General features: G+C 41.5%; 1 protein-coding gene across 1 annotated transcript; it reads right to left on the bottom strand.

The window, feature by feature from the left end:
* Nucleotides 1–17488: 17488 nt before the first annotated feature.
* On the bottom strand, nucleotides 17489–19679 carry LOC103698847. The gene is made up of 4 exons (XM_008780895.4): nucleotides 19142–19679; nucleotides 18454–19062; nucleotides 18268–18345; nucleotides 17489–18055 (listed from the first exon to the last, which is right to left on the bottom strand). The coding sequence occupies exons 1-4, from the start codon at nucleotides 19281–19283 to the stop codon at nucleotides 17676–17678; spliced, it is 1209 nt and encodes a 402-aa protein (XP_008779117.2). The 5' UTR covers nucleotides 19284–19679; the 3' UTR covers nucleotides 17489–17675.
* Between the last annotated feature and the right edge of the window lie 2608 nt (nucleotides 19680–22287).

Genomic DNA, 22287 nt, shown 5'->3' with positions numbered 1-22287 from the left:
TGGGAACTTGAATGCCATTAACCATGTGTGATGGTTCTTGTGGTCCCTTGACTATAACCCTCCACAAGGCATAGTCTTGTGCTTGAATGAAGATTCTCATTCTAGTCTTCCAATAGGTATAATTTGTCCCATTGAAGAGTGGAGGTCTATTGGTTGCTTGCCCCTCAGCAGGAACATTGTTAAAGGGTATTGCCATCTAGATCTTTGGCTAAGACGGTTAGGTCTTTCAAGAAATACACAGAGCACCTGCTCTGATACCACTTGTTGCCCAGAGATGGTCACCCAAGAGGGGGGGTGAATTGGGTGTTTTAAAACTTTTGTCTAATTAAAAAAATAAAACACACAAATGTATGAGCTAAAGCTAAAATAAAGCTATGAAGACAAACAATCGCAAACACAAGCTTTTATAGTGGTTCGGAGCCTCCACTGCTCCTACATCCACTCCCCAAAGCACCTTTGGAAATTTCCACTATAATCCACGATTACAGTACGGTAGTTTTGCGAGTTCACTACCCAACTCGTTGTTTTACACCGGGCTAACAACAAACCCTATAACCCCCAATTTCACTTAGGCTTGGGACGCCTTTCCCTTGTTCCAAATCCCTTGACTGGAACAAGCACCACAATGAAAGGTTTTACAAAGGATTGAAAAGCTTTAAATAAGCAAATATGACAATGATAAACAATAGAACCCGGAAGAATCCTTTTGCCGTTGGAAGCGTGGGAAATGATGATTCTTCCGATGTGGATCGCGTAGGCTTGAGTATGAGCTTTGAATCCCGAGCGGAAGAGAGTGGTTGAGCTTGAAATCACTTGGGAAGCTTGAAAGCACTTGATTTCTTCACTTGAATGCACTCACTCCCTTGAACTTCTCTCTCTTGCTTCTCTCTTAAATGATCTAGCTTTGGGTTGGTGAAGAGTTGTTGAGAAGCACGTAAGAGGTCCCTTTTATAGCCCAAAAAGCAAATATAGCCGTTAGAGATAAAGTAAAAGAGATTTGAAATTCAAACCAAACCTGCAAAAGTTGTCAGTCGCGTCCCAGGCGCTCCGGAGACGTCTCCGCTTCAACGCGAGACGTCTCGGCTGTATAAATTTACTTTTTACTTTGTTTGGGGTCGACTCGGCACTTTACGGGGACGACTCTGGAATTGTATCGTTTGAATCCTTGTTTTTCTGTTTTTCTGAGAGGGTCGTCTCTGTACTTTACGGGGATGTCTCGGCTTGTTTGCACTTTTTGCATGGGGACGACTCCGCTGCCTTGGGGACGACTCCGCTGTTATAACTCCGAAAAATATGTCTTCTGGAATTCTCTGAGAGAGTCGACTCCGCTCTTTCAGGGGACGTCTCCGCTGCCTTATCACCGAAAATGACATCCTCTGGAAAACCCTGAGAGAGCCGACTCCGCTACCTCGGGGACGACTCGGGAAGTCTGCTTTTTACGTGCGGGGACGACTCCGCGTACGGTGGGGACGTCTCGCGCATATCTCTTGAAAACTGCCTTTCTGCCGCCACTGAGAGAGTCGACTCCGCTACTGAGAGAGTCGACTCCGCTATCGCGGGGACGACTCGGCAGGTGCCGGGGACGTCTCCAGACGTGCCAGTTCTTCCTGTTTGTGCCAGAGACGTCTCTGAGACAACCCGGAGACGTCTCGGCTGTCCCTGAACTTTTTCTTTCATCTCAAAAATTCTTCAATAAGTCCTTAAAAAATCATGGGAACTTGCCTAGACATTTCTTAACAATATTCTTAATAAAATACATGAAATCCTCAATTAATTTGTTAAGATAAATGGAATTATACTCTAGTGTTTTGTATTCATCAAAAATCCATTAGGGGGTCAACAACGCCCCCTCATGATGAGGGCCGACAATGCCTCTGCCACCTGGGCCTCTCCACCGAGACAATAAATAACTCGGTCAGGTAACTTCTAAAGGGACTTTTGGCTGGATCAAATTATACCTTCAGATGCTTTAGATGGTAATTGAATGAAGAATATGAAAGTAGCATGGCTTTAGATGCTTTAACCTTCAAGGACATTCACCATCATTACACCACCATTCAAGAAAGTTGGATTTGGATAGAGATAGGGGTGTAGCCTACTAGATAGAAAAAACTAAATTAACACTACTCTTGAGGCAGAAACCTTCGAGTAAAGTAAGCTAAGATAAAATAGGAATGTAGCACAGAGCTATGGTGGAAAGATTGTAGCATGGGGTTATAGTAAGAGTGTCGCGGAGGGCTATGGTAAGATGTATACCATGAAGCTATGGTAGAGGATCTGAGTTACGTCTGCTCTTAGGATAAAAGATAAAGATAAAATAAATGAACAAGATTGACTGATTGTTGAAGGATCTTCAATATGAAATACAATTCTAATATTTATATGATTAAAAAAATTGCTACCCATTCCTAATGGTTGTTGTCCACATTCCACAGGTGACAGTTTAAGTAATTGATACTATTTGTCTTCCACTAATGCATGCCCTTCGGGATCATCATTCAGTTCTATCAGATTGATACCTATATTTAATTAATCGGGATTATTTCTACATTTCTATTCTGCCTTTTTTACGTCCACCTATTTTTAGCCAATTTGCATATTAACTTGGATACCAGCAAGTCCTCTATAGAGTAGAATTCTACTTATTTATACTAAAATATAATATCTACCTACTTTAATAGCTGTTACTCACGTCTATCGTCCACTTCTAGCAATTTTAATAACTGACATCAGTTATCTTCTCATTACACTATCTTCAACTGAGCGACCTAATCTTATTGTTGCCCAAGGAGACAACCCAAGAGGGGAGGTGAATTGGGTTTTAATTAATTATTGACCAATTAAAAATAAGGTGAGTGATTAACTAAATCTACTGCAAGTGAATTAGTTAGATCATTAGATGCAATGAGTGAAGAGAGAGAAAGAGACACGGTCCAATACAAACACAGAAAGTTTTATAGTGGTTCGGAGTCAACCCTTGCTTCTACGTCCACTCCCCAAGCCGCACTTGGGAGTTCACTATAATTTTTAGGAATACAGCCGGTTGTTTTGTAAGCTTACAACCTAACTTGTTGTTTTCACGAGGTCACAACGAACTTGGTTGGTTTTGACAGGCTCACCGACTAGAACCACTCGATTATTTTTTTGGGTTCACAATCAAACCCAGTTGGTTTTCACCGGTTCACCAACCATAATCTTACACCGTTGGTTTTATCTTTGGCTCACCAACAAACCTTACAACCCTTGAATCAATCCCCTGATTGAATCAAGTATACAAAATAAGAGTTTATAGTTCGCAAGAAGAAGCTTCTAAAAAAGCAAATATGAAACAATATAAGCAAGGTTGGGTTAGAAGCCCTCAAACAGATTTGAGATGAGGAAGTGGGGCTTCTCGATTTCTGAGTCTCCTCTTGAATGAGCCAAAGGATGGAGAACAGTAGGTAGAGCCTTGAATGCGAAGGAAGCCTATTGGGTTTGAGTTGAATGCACTTCTTCCTTTTTTTGCTTGGATTCACTCGATGGAAGCTCTTGATAGTTGAAAAACTTTAATGCTTAAATGGAATAACTCTCTTGTTGTCTACTACTGTTCACTCTAGCTATTTAAGTGATTTCTTTTGAAAAATAGCCATTAGAGAGTGATTTGGAGCCGTTCTGACCCGTCTGCACAATCTGACAATGTATCCGTTGGGATCCGAGTCGACTCCACTCTGACTTACACGATCTGGAGTCGACTCGTCTATTACTGGAGTCGACTCGTGCTTTACTGGAGACGACTCTCCCACTATTCCAGATTTGAATTAAAATGCATGCCTCATGACTCGGACCAAACTGGAGTCGACTCGCCAACAGCTGGAGACCACTCGGGCACTTAAGGGTCGGCTCATTCTCAGGGTTCCAGAAATCCAACTTTCTGTTTTTCTTTCTCGAGTCGACTCAGGCTTACTTGGAGTCGACTCGGCGGACTTGAGAGGCGACTCGAGATCTTTGGGAGACGTCTCATTCTCATAGACCGAAAAATTGATTCTCTGTCTTTTGAGTTGTTCTGCCTCGGAGTCGACTCGGGCCTTGTTGGAGTCGACTCGGCTAACTTGAGGGTCGACTCTGAAACACTTGGAGTCGACTCGTTCATAGGATCTCCGAAACTGAGTCTCTGCCTTTCAGACTGCTTTTCTCTAGGAGTCGACTCGGACAAACTTGGAGTCGACTCGCCAAGCGTCGGAGTCGACTCGCAACCTTCTAGAGTCGACTCGATGACAGGGTCTAAAATTCATCATTCTGTCTTTCTGTCTGTTATCCTTTGGAGTCGACTCGGGACCATCTGGAGTCGACTCGCCAAGCATCGGAGTTGACTCGAAACCTTTTTGAGTCGACTCGCTAACAGGGGCTAAATTTCATCGTTGTCTTTCTGTCTATTCTCAGTCGGAGTCAACTCGGAGAGTTCCGGAGTCGACTCGAGCTTGTGCCAGAAACTTTAAGTGTCTCGGAGTCAACTCGCAATGTTCCGGAGTCGACTCGTGATGCAGACTTTGGTTCAAATTGAGTCCAATACTTAGCCAAAATACTTTGAACCAAAGCTCAAGGCACTTAAATAGAAATTCATAAAGATTTGCCTGAAACACTAGATTGAATTCATTAGAACAACATAAGAAATACTCAAATGCTTTGAGCTCATCAAAATCAATTAGGGATTTACTCAATCGCTCAACAATCTCCCCCTTTTTGATGATGACAAAACATTGAGTATTTGTAAAGTGAATTACTCATTCAAGAAATAATTTAAGGTAAAGTTTTGAAATGAATTCAAATATCTAGTTATTTAGTATATCCAAAATTAAAAGGTATGAGTCAGTAAATTCTGAAAATTAAAGCTCCCCCTTTCATTTGGAATTATATAAGCCTTCAAATCATACAATCAATTATTTGGCTTATATGTCTTTAATGAATTTGCTTTCTTAGAATTTCAGATTCTCTCCCTCAACATGTACATTCAATTTTGTTGGAACTTTGTTCAAGTTTTCTTAATTTTCTTTTAATGTTGTAAACTTGAGCTTAAGTTCTCAATTATAGAAAGAAAAATCTGACGATTTGTTGTTAAATATGATTCAACTAATCTCCGAATATCCCTTAAATAGATTCTAGAGATTACTCCTTGAGGAGCCCCAACGGAGGAATAATGAACCTCGAGGTATCGAATCCACTAAGAACAAATCACATTTTGCTTAAAAAAATTTTTGTTTAGTGATTCCCTTTACTTGTAATTATATCATATTTTCTCCCACTATTTGTCATCATAACAAAAAGATGAAGTATCAAAGAGTCAAAAACATACAAGAGGCATAGTTAATGAGACAAAAAGATATGCTCTTCATTCATTGTAAGCTTGAATACATAAAAGATGTTCAGAAAGTACATAGTACTCAAAACACAAAAGGCACAAAATACACAAGTTCTTAAAAAAGTCTTTTCAATTCATTGCAAGTATTACACAATTGAGTACAATGATTGAAAGTCCGAAAGGACTTCATATGATTTTCAAAAAAAATACAAGTCTAGGAAGGTGGACGCCTAGAGGAAGAAGATGAAGCACCCAAATTTCTTCGCTAACACTCCATAAGCAAACGAACTCCTTCAGAGATATTCTCCAGTTGCGCAATAATTTCTGAAGTAGTCCTAGCTTGGGTTTGGGTCAGTTGGGTTACGCTGTCGATGATTGTATCAAACTTATCTATGACTGATAGTCAACTTTAAAGACCACGCAATAGCACGTATCTGGTAGGATAGTGGTTACGGGTATCGATCCACAGGGATTGGGGTATAGTTGTTTTTCTTTAAAAATAAAAATATTTGAAAAAGAGAATTTGTGAAGACTATTAAACTAAGCAATTTAATAAAAGAAAATGCAATTAAAGGGATATCAGTTTGGGAGAACTTAGGGCAAGGAATTCACCACTAACATCGGAACAAGGGTTATTTATAATTTATTTCGTTCTTGGATTAACATGCAAATTGGCTACAAGCCTAATAAGCATTTGAATAGAAATTCACAAAAGTAATTTAGGCATAATCCATCTTCAGTTGGCATGAAATGTCTACCCTAATCTAAGGTGGTAGCACACTGCATCTTCCTTAAGCATGGACTATCTTATATTTACTCAGTGATCATGAAAAACAGTTGTACGAACATTATACTTAAAATCACAGAAATTAAATATGATTCAAAAGAAGATATCCATTAAAAACAATAAGTTCATACAACTCCAAGGATATAAAATAAAATATAAAACCCGTGTCCCTTTGTTAGGGCTGCATCCAGCCCTAGTGAGGAGATCAGCCTTTCATGGAGTGGTAGACGGCAGCAGCAGCACAGCAGCAGGCTTCCATCTTCATATAAAAATCTTTTCCTTCCATCCCACTCTCTCTATTCCCAAAATATCACAAAGTATTCTCTCCCTCTCTTTTCTCTCTTTTTTTTTTTATTTTTTCTTCGTGGGAACTTGGCTTCTCCCCTGTTCCGAAGAGATCCTGGAACCGGACCCCCAAAGCTTGCCTCTTCTCCGTGTGAAGCTCCCTCCTTTTATAGCTGCAATCTCCTCCTCTCTCCTCTGTTTCGAATGAAGGATTAAGATGAACGAAAGCGGGATAAGGCAGATGACTTCTATCCTTTGTTCCTTGGATGTGGCAGTTATCTTGCGGATGATGATTTGAGTCTATCCGTGGCTGATGGAGCTGAACTTCGGTTGAGCAGCTGAGAACGGAAGAACAGCTGGGACGCAAGCATTTGAGAGGATTTCGGAGGCTGGGATCTGATCATTTCTTCAAGCATGAGATCCTGTTCCGAATCCGAGAAGGATGCAGTTGCTTGTGAATGGTTGGATAGCTCATGCGGACGGTGGATGCTTGAATCAAAGGGAGATGATGTCTATCCGGACGCTGGGAAGAAATGATTTGGTTCTATCCATGGATATTGGACTTAATCCGGATTGAAAGGAAGCTTGGGAACAGCTAGCAGTTGGGAGAAGGTGATCCGGAATGCTGGCTGGTTCGGAAGTAGTGGATATGGCTGAGAGAAGATGCTCGTGATGGTTCTGTTCCGCTGAAACAGGGGATGCGTTGAACGCCATCGCGAACGGAATGATTCGTGGATGATATGGCAGCTGGAATCAAACGTGAGATGGTGTTCTCGGCTGGAATTAATCCTGAAACAGGGGAAGGCTGTGACAGACGTGGATGACAGAGTCAATCCGAACGACTGGCATGCTGCGGGATTGGTTTTGTGAGAGGAAATCTGGGATACAAGCTGATCTGGAACGAGAGGAAGCTCGGGAAGCTTCGGACGTTGGGAATAATCCAGCAGAAGGTTGCTGGTTCTCATCCGGAAGGGAAGATGAATATGAGAGGCTTGATTTTTGGAGGAGATAGACTCTGTTCTGGGATGCAGGGAATCCGAAACGTTGGGAAGAAATGAGATGATCTTGGGATGCTGATAAAGCTGGAAGATGAACACGATGCTGGCCATGGGATAGAGATGAGTCGCCGGGAGGAGATGGATTCAGCTCTATTTCATTGGAACACGGGAGAAGGGGAGGATGGTCCGGAAGACGTTGAGGTGCTGGAAAGATTAGATTTGCATCTATCTTGGCTGAGAACATGTCCACTCGGCTGGGAATAGGTTCATGTGGTTGGAGTGTTATTTTTTATTTTTGAATGGGGAAGGGACTTGGTTTGGAAGGAATAAGGGAGTCGGTTGTTGAGCCCAATGTTGAAAGAAATAAGGAAGTTGGGAGAGTAATGAAACGGATCTGTGAGCTAAAATATTGGGAGATCAAGCTGGGATCAAACTTAGAGCATTAATCGCTAAGCACTTAGAGGGTGATGTGGACACAGGTTCAGCTGCCAACGCGACCTGCACACATTAGTTCAGACATCATCCCAATTAATTCGACTCGACCTGTACACATTAGACTTAATCATTAAATAATTAAATCAACTCGAATTACCTCTTATAATTATTAAAATGCAATAATGATGGTAACACATATTTTATGGTTAAATTTACGAAATGTGTGTGTTAAAATAATAATAAGTGCTAGGAGAAAGAGGTTAATTTATATATTATTTAGCACTTATCACACCCCCCAACCTACATTTTGCTAGTCCTCGAGTAAAATAAAAAAACTAACTCACTTTCGCAGGAATCGCGATTGCATTTACCGTATGCAATAAGGCTTTAAACCCCTAGGTGGCCCTAGTGGACGAGTTTTGTCTCGTGAGGGTTTCCGGCACAGATACCCATAAACTGTTTTCTCTACTCAAAGAGTTATTGTTTTATAAAATCTAATTTCAAATGCATAAATGCCAAGAATTTCAAGAGCACACAAAGTTTTAATTACTAAGTCAGCCCAAATCCTAGGTCAGTATGCAATTCAAGTTGAGGTCATTAAGTTTCCGTTAGGGAGTTGTAAGACTTTTTATACATGGGTGCTCGGTGAAATCTGGACCATACACAAGCTAAGGCTTTAGATCCTCCAAAATACTGATAAAGCTAGTAGTTTCCAAGAATTGGTCAGATAAGACCTATTCACTGATTCAAAATCATCCTATCTTGCAGGATTTCGAGAGTTGTGGATGTTTACTTTAATACCTCATGGGCTTTATCTGTAATATTTCAGTTTACTCGAATTTTTACAACGACGGCTTTCACACTATCGTCTTTTTCAAGGTCAAATATTATTTTCTTTCGTTGTTTTTTTTTTGTATTTATAAATAAATTATGCACTTTTACTCTTGTAATGATTCTTCCGTGTAGCGAGCATTCAGTCAACACTCCCACACCAGATGGCATAAGGTGTTGGGCATCAAGACTCCCCTACGGACCTATGCTCGGGTTCATTATCCGCTGACCTTTGACAATAGGTAGCCCTTTTCGATGTACCTGACTAAATTCACTCTTTTTTTTTGATAATAGTGAATTAGATAGGTATGATTCATCAGGACTCAAGGTTGCTACCAGACTTAACAACATAATGTTGAACCTAACCCTTAGAAGTGCAGGCCATGTGTATTGTGAAATTCCAAAGTAAAATTATCTTACAACTCGCTAAAAGAACTTTTAATAAAAAGAACTCAAATTGACTTATTCCTGACTAGTCATTGGGCTTTTTAGATTTTATATACTTTGTGTCATTATCATTTCAGCACTAAAGCATAGAAATTAGGTTTTTTTTTTCTTTTTTTTTTGAGATAGATAAACTTATTTAAAAATACGAAAACTTTCTTTAAAAATTCGAATCCTATACCCCCCAACCTAGATCAGACATTGTCCTCAATATTTTTTTTTTGAAAATTATATTATTATTTTTATTATTTTATATATTTTTTATTTTGGACGAAAATATGATGCATATGGAGGATAGAAGCATTTTACCGTAGTTGCATCAATAATATGAGGGATCCTGTTAAGAAAATAAAAAAAAAATACGACAAGAAAATATGCAAAAATAACCTACGAGAATTGGGTTGCCTGCCAACAAGCGCTAAGTTTAATGTCTTCAGCCAGACGCAGCGCATCCTTATCAAATCATACCGGGTTCATGCCGAGTTCTCCAAGGAAGAAAATTTGTAGGAGACTGATTGTCGGGTAAGGAGGTGACTGCTTCTATGGCCTTGTCTATATCAAAGTCAAAATAGGCCAAGCATGTTTTCAGAGGGTCATCTGCCAAAATATAGGAAAGGGTTTCTTCTATAAGATCGTCCATTTTGTCTATTAGGAAGTACTCAACTTCCTTTGCAGGTTGATCAGAGGCACGAAATATATTTAACTTGACCTTCATATTTCCAAAGGATATATTCATCACCCCAGTTCTACAATTTATACTCGCATTAGCTGTAGCTAAAAAGGGGCGCCCAAGGATCACAGGGATTTGTTTTTTAGGATTATGCTAATGTTCCATATCAAGGACGATAAAATCTACTGAAAATAGAATTTGTCTACCTTGACAAGAATATCTTCAATTATTCCTCGTGGTATTTTTACAGATCGATCAGCCAATTGAAGGGATACCGAGGTTGGTTTTAACTCACCTAACCCAAGTTTCTCATAAACTGAGTAAGGTAAAAGATTGACACTTGCCCCTAGATCTAAGAGTGCTCGATCAATGAAATTATTTCCTAAGACACAGGAGATGGTGGGAGCACCAGGATCTTTGAATTTCGGTGGGGTGTTGTTTTGGAGAATAGAACTCACTTGCTCAGTTAGGAAGACCTTTTTAGGCACATGTGTCCTAGATTTTCGCTTTTGGGTACAAAGGTCTTTGAGAAATTTGGCATGGGAAGGAACTTGTCTAATAGCATCAAGAAGCGGGAGGTTGATTTTGACTTGTTTAAAAACCTTCATCATCTCCTCTAGTGAAGTTTCTTTCTTGCCAAAGGGAGAGGGTGAATTAAGAGCTTCAGGAAATGGGACTTTTGGAATATGAGTTTGGGCAGAAGCTGGAAGAGCTGAAGAAGAAGAAGGTTTTGGATTTTCATGTGATACATTTTGCTCCTCCTCTTTACCTTCCTTATTGTTACCCTCCCCAATCTTATTGTCTACTACACGTCCACTCCTTAGGATAGTCAGAGCATTGGCTTGTTCATGATGAATTGTATTTAGCTGATTTTCTTGAGCCATGTATTGTCCCCTAAGATTACTCACTGGTTGGCTTGGAAGCTTTCCTTCCTCTCGCTTGTTCAGTGCATTAGCTAGTTGCCCCATTTGGGATTCTAGCTTGGCGATAGACTCCCTAGCATACACTAAGACTCCTTTGATCAGTACAGTCAAGCATGCACTAAAAAGAAAAACACAATTCCTTATGTTCACCCTAAAATCACTAGACAGCTCCTAACTGGTTTGAAGAGGGCACCTAAGCCTCCAATCCGGTCTAATGACTGAGCTGACCAGGTAAGCTCCCAGGTAAGTGGGGGGGTCACGATGCGTTGCAAAGGTCCCACTTAAAAACCACTTGCCTCGAACAGATGAACTGTCTCCCTTAAAGGGACAAAGCTTGCCTAGACATCAACTGAGCCGCAGAGCGAAATTGGTGCAACTTTCGGTGATCTTCGTCCTATTGAGCTCGAATGTCCCTAGGGGCCAATGTCTAATTGATTTTAATTAATGTGATAGCTATGTGAGAATTGATTCACCTAATTTGGGCAAGAATCTGGTGATGAAATCTAGTTCTTATCTTGTTGGGGTGATTGCCCTTACTATGTGCGGATTAATTGGTGTATGTGTATCAAGCATGCATTCACACTTTTGCTGAATTTAAAATCAAACAATCACCACACAAGGAAATTTAAATAAGAAAGGTTTAGATGTTACCAAAGGGAATTTCCCCAGCAAAAATTTTTTACTCTTAAAGCAAACCTCTACAGCATTCTTTTTCCAGTAGTTCCCTTTTGATCGTCCCAAATTTTCTCTTTGATTCCTGATCAAATAAAAATCAAAAATTAGTAAAGGAGAGAAAGGAGATAAGAGAAATAACAAAAAAAATAGAAAATATTTTTATTTTATTTTAGATATATATATTATTATTATTATTATTTTATTTTTATTTTTTTTAATTTTTTTTTTTATGAAAAGAAAAATAACTATGCTAGCAGTCCCCGGCAACGGCGCCAAAAATTGATAGTCAATTTTAAAGACCACGCAATAGCACGTATCTGGTAGGATAGTGATTACGGATATCGATCCACAGGGATTGGGGTATAGTTGTTTTCTTAAAAATATTTGAAAAAGAAAATTTGTGAAGACTATTGAACTAAATAATTTAATAGAAATGCAATTAAAATGATATCAATTTGGAGGAACCTAGGGCAAGAAATTCACCACTAACATCGGAACAAGGGTTATTTATAATTTATTTCGTTCTTGGATTAACATGCAAATTGGCTACAAGCCTAATAAGCATTCGAATAGAAATTCACAAAAGTAATTTAGGCATAATCCATCTTCAGTTGGCATGAAATGTCTACCCTAATCTAAGGTGGCAGCACATCGCATCTTCCCTAAGCATGGACTATCTTATATTTACTTAGTGATCATGAAGAACAGTTGTATAAACTTCACATTTAAAATCACAGAAATTAAACATGAAATAAAAGAAGATATTCATTAAAAACAATAAGTTCATACAACTCCAAGAATATAAAATTAAAAATATAAAACCCATGTCCCTTTGTTAGGGCTGCATCCAGCCCTGGAGAGAAGAGCTCAGCCTTCCATGCAGTGGTGGACGGCAGCAGCAGCACAGCAGCAGGCTCCCATCTTCATATGAAAATCTTCCGCTTTCGTCCCACTCCCTCTATTCCCAAAATATCACAAAGTATTCTCTCCCCCTCCTTTTTTTTATTCTTTTGTGGGAACTCCCTTGTGAAGAGCTCGGTGGGAGAAGAAGGAAGAAAAGGAGCAGCGCCCTCCCCTGGTGGGGAAGAAGGAGGAATGGGAGCAGTCCCCGGTGGGGGAGAAGGATGCCTCTAGCCTGCATGCATTGACTCCCTTTTATAGCCTTCACAGCCTCTGTTATCACGCAGGGGATAAGGATGAAACGAGATGCGGTTGAAGCTGGGGTGATTCTCGGAGTTGTAACTTATCCCATTGACGTGAATCCAGGGAATGAAGGAGCCGAACTTCTTCAACGCGTGGGAGAAGATTCTGGATGCGGCCAAGACATGGAAGCTGTCGACGTGGATGCAGGGGACTATGCTCACGGCTTAGAGGAATTCAGAAGGAAGGAAGCTTGAGAACGACTGGATCTGTGGACGTGATATGATTCGGAAGCTGTTGAGATTTTGCTGGCTTTGGATGTTTGAATCATGGAACATCTGGACGCTGAAGACTTGGGAATTGGAAGTAATCCTTGGATGAAGGCTGATCTTGATCGTATCCCGTAATGGTTGCGGCTGGAGAACAGGGGATGATCCACGGACGCTTCGGCAGTTCGGGTGTTAGATGAACATCAGGGAGTTAAGGTGCTGTGGGCGTTTGAGAAGATCTCGGAGGAAGGGGATCACGGAGAAGATGGGAAGAAGTTGGATTTATCAGGCTCTGTTCCTTGGGATAAGGTTGCAAACTGGAACAGGGGAAGAAAAATGATGTGGAATGAGCTTGGGATTCGCTGGGAGAAAGTTGGAAGATGGGTTGCTCTGTTTTGAGGCTGGGAAGCTAGATCAATGCATGGATCTAATCCGCACGCGGCTGGGAATGGGATAAGGATGCATTTGTTGGCTTGACCCGAGATGAAGGGATGATGGGATGCACGCGGAGATCGTTGAATGCTGTCGCTGGGTTGAATCACGGGAGGGGTTTGGATTCGGCTGGGATTTCTTCCGAAACAGGGGATGAACTGAGAGTGTGGAGTTGGGATGAAGATGGATTGAGCCAGGGGGACGACGTGCATGATGCTGGTGTTCGGAGGAGGAAAGAGAATGAGGCTTGGTTTTAGATGAATGTCTTGAATGCATGGGAGCTGGGAAGGAGTGGTTCCGGAGGTCAAGGCATTGAAGATTTGCTGGGAACCACCGCACGGGATGCTAAAGTTGGGATGAGGATGTGGACATGGAAAGAATGGGATTGGGTTAGGATCTAGCGGAAGAACATGGCTAAACTATGAATGGGTGTGGTCGGCTGGGTGAGGGGTTGAGCTTATTTTAATGTGATTTGGCTAGGAAGATGGAATTAACCTCATATGGCTGGGAACACGGTTGGGGTGTGGGCTTAGGCAATCCCTCAATTGGATTTGACTTGACCTGCATATATAAAACTTAATAAATAATCAAATCAAACTTTGATAGTTCATAAAAATGCAATGGTGAAGGTAACACATTTTTTAGTTACATTTACAAAATATGTGAATTAAAATAATGATAAGTGCTATGAATAGGATATTAATTTATGCATTATTTAGCACTTATCAAGAACCTCTTCTTCATCTTCCTCATTGTCTTCTTCTTCACTACTGCTACTGCAAGAAAAATCTTTGTTAGAAGAGGTAGACTTGAGGGCAATTACCTTTTTCTTATGGGAGGATTCTTTTTCGCTGTATTGTTTTATTGTGAGCTTATGCGTCATTAGAGATCCAAGAAGCTCCTCGAGTGGCAGCGTGTTCAAGTCTTTGGCTTCTTGGATTGCCGTGACCTTGGCTTCCCATGACCTTGGTAAAGAGCGAAGAATCTTCCTGTCAAGATCACTGTTAGTATAACTTTTGCCAAGGCTTTTTAAACCGTTGATAATATCAGTAAATCTGGTGAATATGCAAGTAATGGTTTCATTAGATTCCACTTTAAATAACTCATATTTATGAACTAGCATGTTGATTTTGGATTCTTTGACTTGATTTGTACCCTCGTGGGTGACCTCAAGCCTATCCCATATTTCTTTGGCAGAATTACAGGTGGAGATCCTATTGAATTCATTAGGGTCCAAGGCACAGTAAAGAACATTCATTGTTTTGGCATTTAGTTGTGTCTTCCTTCTATCGTTATCATCCCAATCTTTTTCAAGCTTGGGTATAGCAATGTTATCAACATAAATAGAAGGAATATATGGTCAATTAACGATGATGCTCCAAACATCATAATCTTGGGCTTGAATAAATATCCTCATTCTAGCCTTCCAATAGGTATAGTTAGCGCCATTGAACAATGGAGGTCTATTGGTGGATTGCCCCTCGCTAAGGAAAGATCCAAAAGAGGTTGTCATCTTAATCTTTTACTCTTTTTAAAGATTGGAACACCAATCGATATGAGAGCACCTGCTCTGATACCACTTATTGCCGAAGGAGACAACCCAAGAGCGGGGGTGAATTGGTTTTTAATTAATTATTGACCAATTAAAAATAAGGTGAGTGATTAACTAAATCTACTGCAAGTGAATTAGTTAGATCACTAGATGCAATGAGTGAAGAGAGAGAAAGAGACACGGTCCAATACAAACACAGAAAGTTTTATAGTGGTTCGGAGCCAACCCTTGCTCCTACGTCCACTCCCCAAGCCGCACTTGGAAGTTCACTATAATCCCTAGGATTACAGCCGGTTGTTTTGCAAGCTCATAACCTAACTTGTTGTTTTCACGAGGTCACAACGAACTCGGTCGGTCTTGACAGGCTCACCGACTAGAACCACTCGATTATTTTTCTGGATTCACAATCAAACCCAATTGATTTTCCCCGGTTCACCAACCACAACCTTACACCGTTGGTTTTATCTTTGGCTCACCAACAAACCTTACAACCCTTGAATCAATCTCCTGATTGAATCAAGTATACAAAATAAGAGTTTATAGTTCACAAGAAGAAGCTTCTAAAAAAGCAAATATGAAACAATATAAGCAAGGTTGGGTTAGAAGCCCTCAAACAGATTTGAGATGAGGAAGTGGGGCTTCTCGATTTCTGAATCTCCTCTTGAATGAGCCAAAGGATGGAGAACAGTAGGTAGAGCCTTGAATGCGAAGGAAGCCTGTTGGGTTTGAGTTGAATGCACTTCTTCCTTCTTTTGCTTGGATTCACTCGATGGAAGCTCTTGGTAGTTGAAAAACTTTAATGCTCAAATGGAATAACTCTCTTGTTGTCTACTACTGTTCACTCTAGCTATTTAAGTGATTTCTTTTGAAAAATAGACATTAGAGAGTGATTTGGAGCCGTTCTGACCCGTCTGCATAATCTGACAATGTATCCGTTGGGATCGGAGTCGACTCACGCGATCTGGAGTCAACTCGTTTATTACTGGAGTTGACTCGCGCTTTACTGGAGACGACTCCCCCACTATTTCAGATTTGAATTAAAGTGCATGCCTCGTCCCGGGGTCGACTCGCACCAAACTGGAGTCGACTCGCCAACAGCTGGAGACGACTCAGGCACTTAGGGGTCGGCTCGTTCTCAGGGTTACAGAAATTCAACTTTCTGTTTTTCTTCCTCGAGTCGACTCGGGTTTACTTGGAGTCGACTCGGCTGACTTGAGAGGCGACTCGAGATTTTTGGGTGACGTCTCATTCTCAGAGACCGGAAAATTGATTCTCTGTCTTTTGAGCTGTTCTGCCTCGAAGTCGACTCGGCTAACTTGAGGGTCGACTCTAAAACACTTGGAGTCAACTTGTTCATAGGGTCTCCGAAACTGAGTCTCTGCCTTTCAGACTGCTTTCCTCTGAGAGTCGACTCGGACAAACTTGGAGTCGACTCGCCAAGCATCGGAGTCGACTCGTAACCTTCTAGAGTCGATTCAGTGACAGGGTCTAAAATCCATCGTTCTGTCTTTCTGTCTGTTACCTTTTGGAGTCGACTTGGGACCATCTGGAGTCGACTCGCCAAGCATCGGAGTCGACTCGAAACCTTTTGGAGTCAACTCGCTAACAGGGTCTAAATTTCATCGTTCTGTCTTTCTGTCTGTTCTTAGTCGGAGTCGACTCGGAGAGTTCCGGAGTCGCCTCAAGCTTGTGCCAGAAACTTTAAGTGTCCCGGAGTCGACTCGCAAAGTTCCGGAGTCGACTCGTGATGCAGACTTTGGTTCAAATTGAGTCCAATACTTAGCCAAAATACTTTGAACCAAAGCTCGAGGCACTTAAACAGAAATTCATAAAGATTTATCTGAAACACTAGACTGAATTTATTAGAACAACATAAGACATACTTAAATGCTTTGAGCTCATCAAAATCAATTAGGGATTTACTCAATCACTCCACACTTATACTGCCTATCAGATAGATAATTATGCTTGATCAGTCAAAACCATTATTGTTCTCCATTCAACCTACTTTATTTGGCACCCTCTCTGTCATTCCTGCATATTTGACTTCTCGTGTGATCCTCTCTGGTTGGTTTGGTTAGCTTCTATACGATGTTCCTTTGGACTAGAACATTCTCCTGGAACCTATAACACCTGTTATGTTTTTACCCAGTCATGTAGCTAATTAAGCATATGTCTCCCATGTGTTAATGTAAGTAAGGATATGGTGTAAACATTTAGGAACATTAATTATTGCCCAAAACCTTCAAAGTCTATAATTTTCTTCAATCAATAAAATTTCTTTCGTGGCCTCAATCCTGAAAATTTTAAAATTTCTTTCCTTCCAAATGCACCACCAAACATTAGTAGATAAACTAAGTTTGCTCTCGATCGTCCTTCTCCAAGGTCCCCAAAACAAAATTATAGAAAAAAGTATAAATATCTGAATTACAGAGTCCACAATAATTTGGGCAAGGCTAGTTCCTTTTTAAGAAATTATTGGCGGTCAGAGTTTTGCCTATAGTGGCCAAAGTAAGGAATATTTTAACTCTTTCCTCCCTTTCATTATACTTTGGTCAAAGGAAGGACCATAACATGAGCATGCAAACCGAAAAAATATCTACCTGGTTGCAGTAATTAACAATAAATCTTAAAGCATATTAGATAGCAGTAAGATCAAAGATAAGCAGACAAAAGTTGTTAAAAAGTACACCATAGCCCTCGGTAGGAATGTATATCGAAAAAGATTCCCCGACTAAATTAGTGGTTATATGTGCAGAATGCTCTCCGTAACCACTCGGCTCGTTATCATTTTAATATTTCGTAAAGCAACCATCCATACACAGGGCTTCTTTAGCCAACATTTAATGTCACCGATCCTAAGACCACAATGATCACAAGGTCTTTTAGAAGTATCTAACTAGAAGCAAAGCCTCTTCTTACATGTCCCAAATGGCAGTGAGAGGTTAAAACAACAACCCAACAGGTCCATCACAACCTCCTCTACCAAATCGCCAAAGATGTAGCCCTCTAACCCCACGCCAACTCTCCCCAGCTCCCACCTCTCCTCCCACACACCATCCTCCCACACCTCACCCACACTATCCACCATTGCCTGGGTTCTCCTCTGCCACCACCGCCGCTGGCCACCCTCCAGTCTCCTTCTCGCCACTCCAGAATCCTCCACAACCTTGCCGTCCTTCCACTCGGATAACCGCGGCAGCCCTTCGGTAGCAATTCGATGGAAGAAGGAACAGCTCTCGTCACTAACCCTCAGCTTCTTGTATTGTCGACCATCTCCTGCACCATGGATTCAGTATTAAAGCTCAACCATGCACCTAATTCTGTAACACTGTACAGCATCGTCAACCGATAACGGCCTGCCACGTATACAATATAAGTGGCCTGAGCTATCTTGTGCACGTGTCAGGACTGGTTTGCAGATTCAGCTGTCTGCTCTTGTTCATTACCATTTTTCTCCTACACAACAGAGTCCAGAGAAGAGAACTGACCTAAAGAGAAGACGCTCGTACGCAAAGGCTTCACGATCTTTGATCCAACAGCTGCAATTGTGGAGCCACATTGTTTTTCTGCATCAAGATTCATGGCACAGTTATATTTCTTTGGAAGAAGGAAAGATTGATGTAATAATTCGCTCTCATGGTTCCAATAGAAGACAAGGGCAGTATAACACTTGCCATTATCGGGTCTCTTCGACCGATACCGAGGAGACGATATCGCGTCGAGAACCGAAACGGGGCTGGGCTGCTCGCCGTTAATCTCGGAGCATTTCGCCTCCTCCTCTATCCTGGAATCTCCGCTGTCCAAATCTTGCAGCCCTGCCAGACCTTTCACCGCGCCGACTGTGATCTGTTCCACCGATCCAACGGCTGCCACTGCCTTTACCCGCACCTCTGCAAATCGGACGGCCTCGATGATCCGCTTCAACGCCTTTAAATCTTCGTCGCACTTCTCCAGCGCGCCGAGGAGCTTCCTCCGTTTTTCGGCGGCCGACTCCGGCGAGCTCACCGGGACATCCTCCAGTCCCATCAGCCTCGCAACCAGTGCCGGCGGCCGCCGCGGGCTGTCAGGAGATGCAGTGGATATCGACCGCCGGATCTCCGGCGGCACTGTTGGACTTCTTGGCACCTCGCACGAGTGCCGCCGGAGCTCCGGGACGACAACGGCCTTCTCCGGCGTGATGGCACGGCTCGTCTCCCTCTTCTTTCCTTCATTTGCTTGCGGCACCGTAGGTGGTCGTTTCTCCGGTAACGGCAATGATATAACGGTTTCCTCCTTCTTTCGAGCTGAAAGCGCCGTAAACAAACGGTTAGTTTACGTTAAGGAGAGAGAAAGAGGAGGGGAGAGGGAGAGGGAGTGCAGGACCTGACGGCAAGCGTTTGCGTGAGCGGTTGTGGTGGTGGCGGGAGAGGAGATGGAATATACCAGACATGCATCCAACGTTCTTCTTGAGACCGTGGCGGTTTTCCGATCTGGTTTCACGGCGAGATGACGACGTCTGCATCATTTCCCTGTTTCCCGTTCCTCTCTCTCCCCCTCTCTCCTCTCTCTTTATTCTCTCCTCGTTTCTATTCGCCAGTGCCGTCGCTGAGGCATAAAAGATGAGAAGAGAGGGAGAGCCGAGCTTCGAAGAATCTTACTCGACTGAAAGCCGGCAAATAGCACACGTATTTGGATACAATTACGGGTGTACCATTGTCGATGTCACGCAAACGGACATGTAGGAGATTTTGGGCTCGCAATGTCATCCAGAGAGTTTATCTTGTGATGTGGAGAGGCTTGCAACTGACGTTAATTACAGAAGAACCGCTTTGAGGGCATCCGAGGGTCCGTGGTGGGTGTGCTGATGGTCCCCGTTGTGGACCATCGCAGGCGGACGGCCATGAATGTCCGGACCACGGTGGTCCCGGTGGGACTTTGATCACCGTCGTTTGCTCCACGGGTTCGTCTTTTTGTCGCTTCGGCTAAAGAGAAATAAAAGAAAAGCGGGGATCGGACGATGATGTGGCGGGATCCGGACAAGAATCCTAAGCCGGCGACAGCACCGCGTGGCGCTGCCTGTAGGACTTTTAGGTCACATCGTACAGTAATTTATTGCTGCCTATTGCCACACGATCATGGATGGACGGTGACTGATTGCTCTCAACCACCAATTGGTATCTTCGGGAAGGATGAGTGATACCGTTCCATTCGCATCTTTGTTCCCAGTGTTCGGTAGTGTGAAAGATGAAAGGCGAAGGGGTAAGAAAGAAAAGAGAGTGGAGGTTCTTTAGCTTTTATCGGGTTCTGAGCCTTGGTGTTAGGGAAGAGGAAGAGGCAAGACAGTGGAAAGCTGCAGCAGGGGAGGAAAGAGGGCGTGAAGGGAAATCATTGATTCAGGCATCCACCACCAGGCGAAAGATGGGGATTTGTGGGGGCGGTTGGCTCTCTTTTTTTTTCCAACTTTCAAGTGACAGTCACATGCCGTGCTGTGAATTGAGTGAAAAGATAGACGAAGATAGGGAGCATGTTGGTGGTGAATGATGGATTGCATACCCGGGCACATGTAATGTCACAGTAGAGAAGGCTTTCCACGATGGCAAATTAAAGCAAAAATGCGTGAGATGCCTATGGTCCTGGTGCCCTTTTGTGAGTGTTTGAGGGTGACCGAAATAAGTTGGCACTTGCTGCTCCTACTGATTATGGTACCACTGGTGCGATCCAGTTCTTCATGACCGTAACTAACTGTAAAATACCATTTCTGAGAGCAAAGAGTAATTAGGCGCACCTTTGCATAAATCAGTTAGTAAAATGTTCTCACCATGTTGTGGGGCATGTCAGATGGTATAGAAAAGAACGAAAATGCTTTATTTTAAGTAAGAACTAAAAATGCTTTAGTGACTCAGAAATGTAACTCAACCGGTTTCTTGTATTCCATTGCTCCCTTGGTATGTATACTGTAAATTGTGCCATACAATTAAGTAATGTTAATAAGTAGAGCTGATCGTGGGCCGAACTTCAGGCTTAAATTATATTTATTTTTAGTCGGACTTCGGCTGGGCCTATTAGAATGTTTGATATTTTTTGTGCCCAAGTTCAACTCATGATCGCCTATATGCGAATGATGGGAGACGGCCAGACTTTTTTGAGTAATTTTTCTGACATACCATAGCATTGTCGGAAAAGAACACTGTTGAGGTTGCCTAATCCAATTCTTTTGCCCTTCCTACATACATGTTTAGCATAACTCCTTTGCAGTTAAGCCTACAAGCTCTTGTACCAAGTGCATGGCTGATAGAGTGACGCAGAGGAAAAGTGGCTAGGGTTAGTTCAAGTTTCTTTTGGTTCAGAAAATTAACTTTCCCGATATTAATATGCTGAATAACAATAGTACTCCAACGCCAGTGACTTGTCTAACTCAACTTAGACAATATGGTTTACCATTTATATCATAGAAGTTTGTTATTTATTTATTTTTTTGGTTTGTATTAACTTGGTGCATTCACAAATGTAGTGGCCAAGCTTGCTGCAATTATAGCAATTCACCTTCAACTTTTCTTTCTTACCTCCATAGCGTCTCTTCAATACTTGGTAGGCTCTCCTTTAATTGGTACATTGTTCCTCCCAATTTGCTTTTCATTGTATTGTCCTAATTTCAAAATGATGTGCCGAATTAGAAAACGTTTATCATTCTTATTGCGCATGTTGTGAGCTTCATCTACTCATATAAATTGAGCAATGTTCAAAAAACAGCTAGAAGTTGATAATCATTTGCTAGGATATAGCACCATCACAGTTTTGAATACAAATGAAATTTCCTACATGAAGGTTTTGAGAACCATTTCGTAGATATCAAATTTAGTGTCAATATTCTCAACATCATAGCCACAATGCTACCAAAAGCAAGTTTCAATTTCTTCCACATTTCTTGGGCAGGACAAAACTTAAATTCACCAATTAGATTATTATGCCTGTAGCTTACTATGATAAAGAACACATATTAATTTTTCTTTATAGAGTTTTGATATGTTCTCAAATCATAATTGTATTGGTCATATTTCCAATTTTGGGTTCTTGCATAGTTCAAGTGTTTTCTGTAGTTCTTGCTCACTAAGGAGATGGATTTTATTGAGTTATATATATTATTTTTTTCATCCGATTTCCCACCTCTGGTAAGTCAAAAATAGTGTTTCATATATCATAATCACATTCATCATGCACAGTAACATGTATATGTAATATACATATTCTCCCAATTATCCCATCAAATGACACCTTCCATGCTTCACGAGATCGAAAATTTCAGTAAAGCTAATAATCATCTCTTAAACACATTGTTTAGATCCTTGCTTTTGATTAATTTTGCATGAAGGCATGATGAGATGATCCGAAGAAACACCTTAGAAAACTACTTACCAAACTAGAAACTACATAAAAAAATGTAAAATAGTTTTTTAACAATAAACAATCATTAAACAAATGTTCTATATCCCACGAACTTTCAACAAGGTCTAATCATATCCAAAATGTAC

The sequence above is a fragment of the Phoenix dactylifera genome, unplaced genomic scaffold, assembly GCF_009389715.1.
Source record: "Phoenix dactylifera cultivar Barhee BC4 unplaced genomic scaffold, palm_55x_up_171113_PBpolish2nd_filt_p 000816F, whole genome shotgun sequence".
Taxonomy (NCBI): Eukaryota; Viridiplantae; Streptophyta; class Magnoliopsida; order Arecales; family Arecaceae; genus Phoenix; species Phoenix dactylifera.
This window is presented reverse-complemented; position numbering and strand designations above follow the sequence as displayed.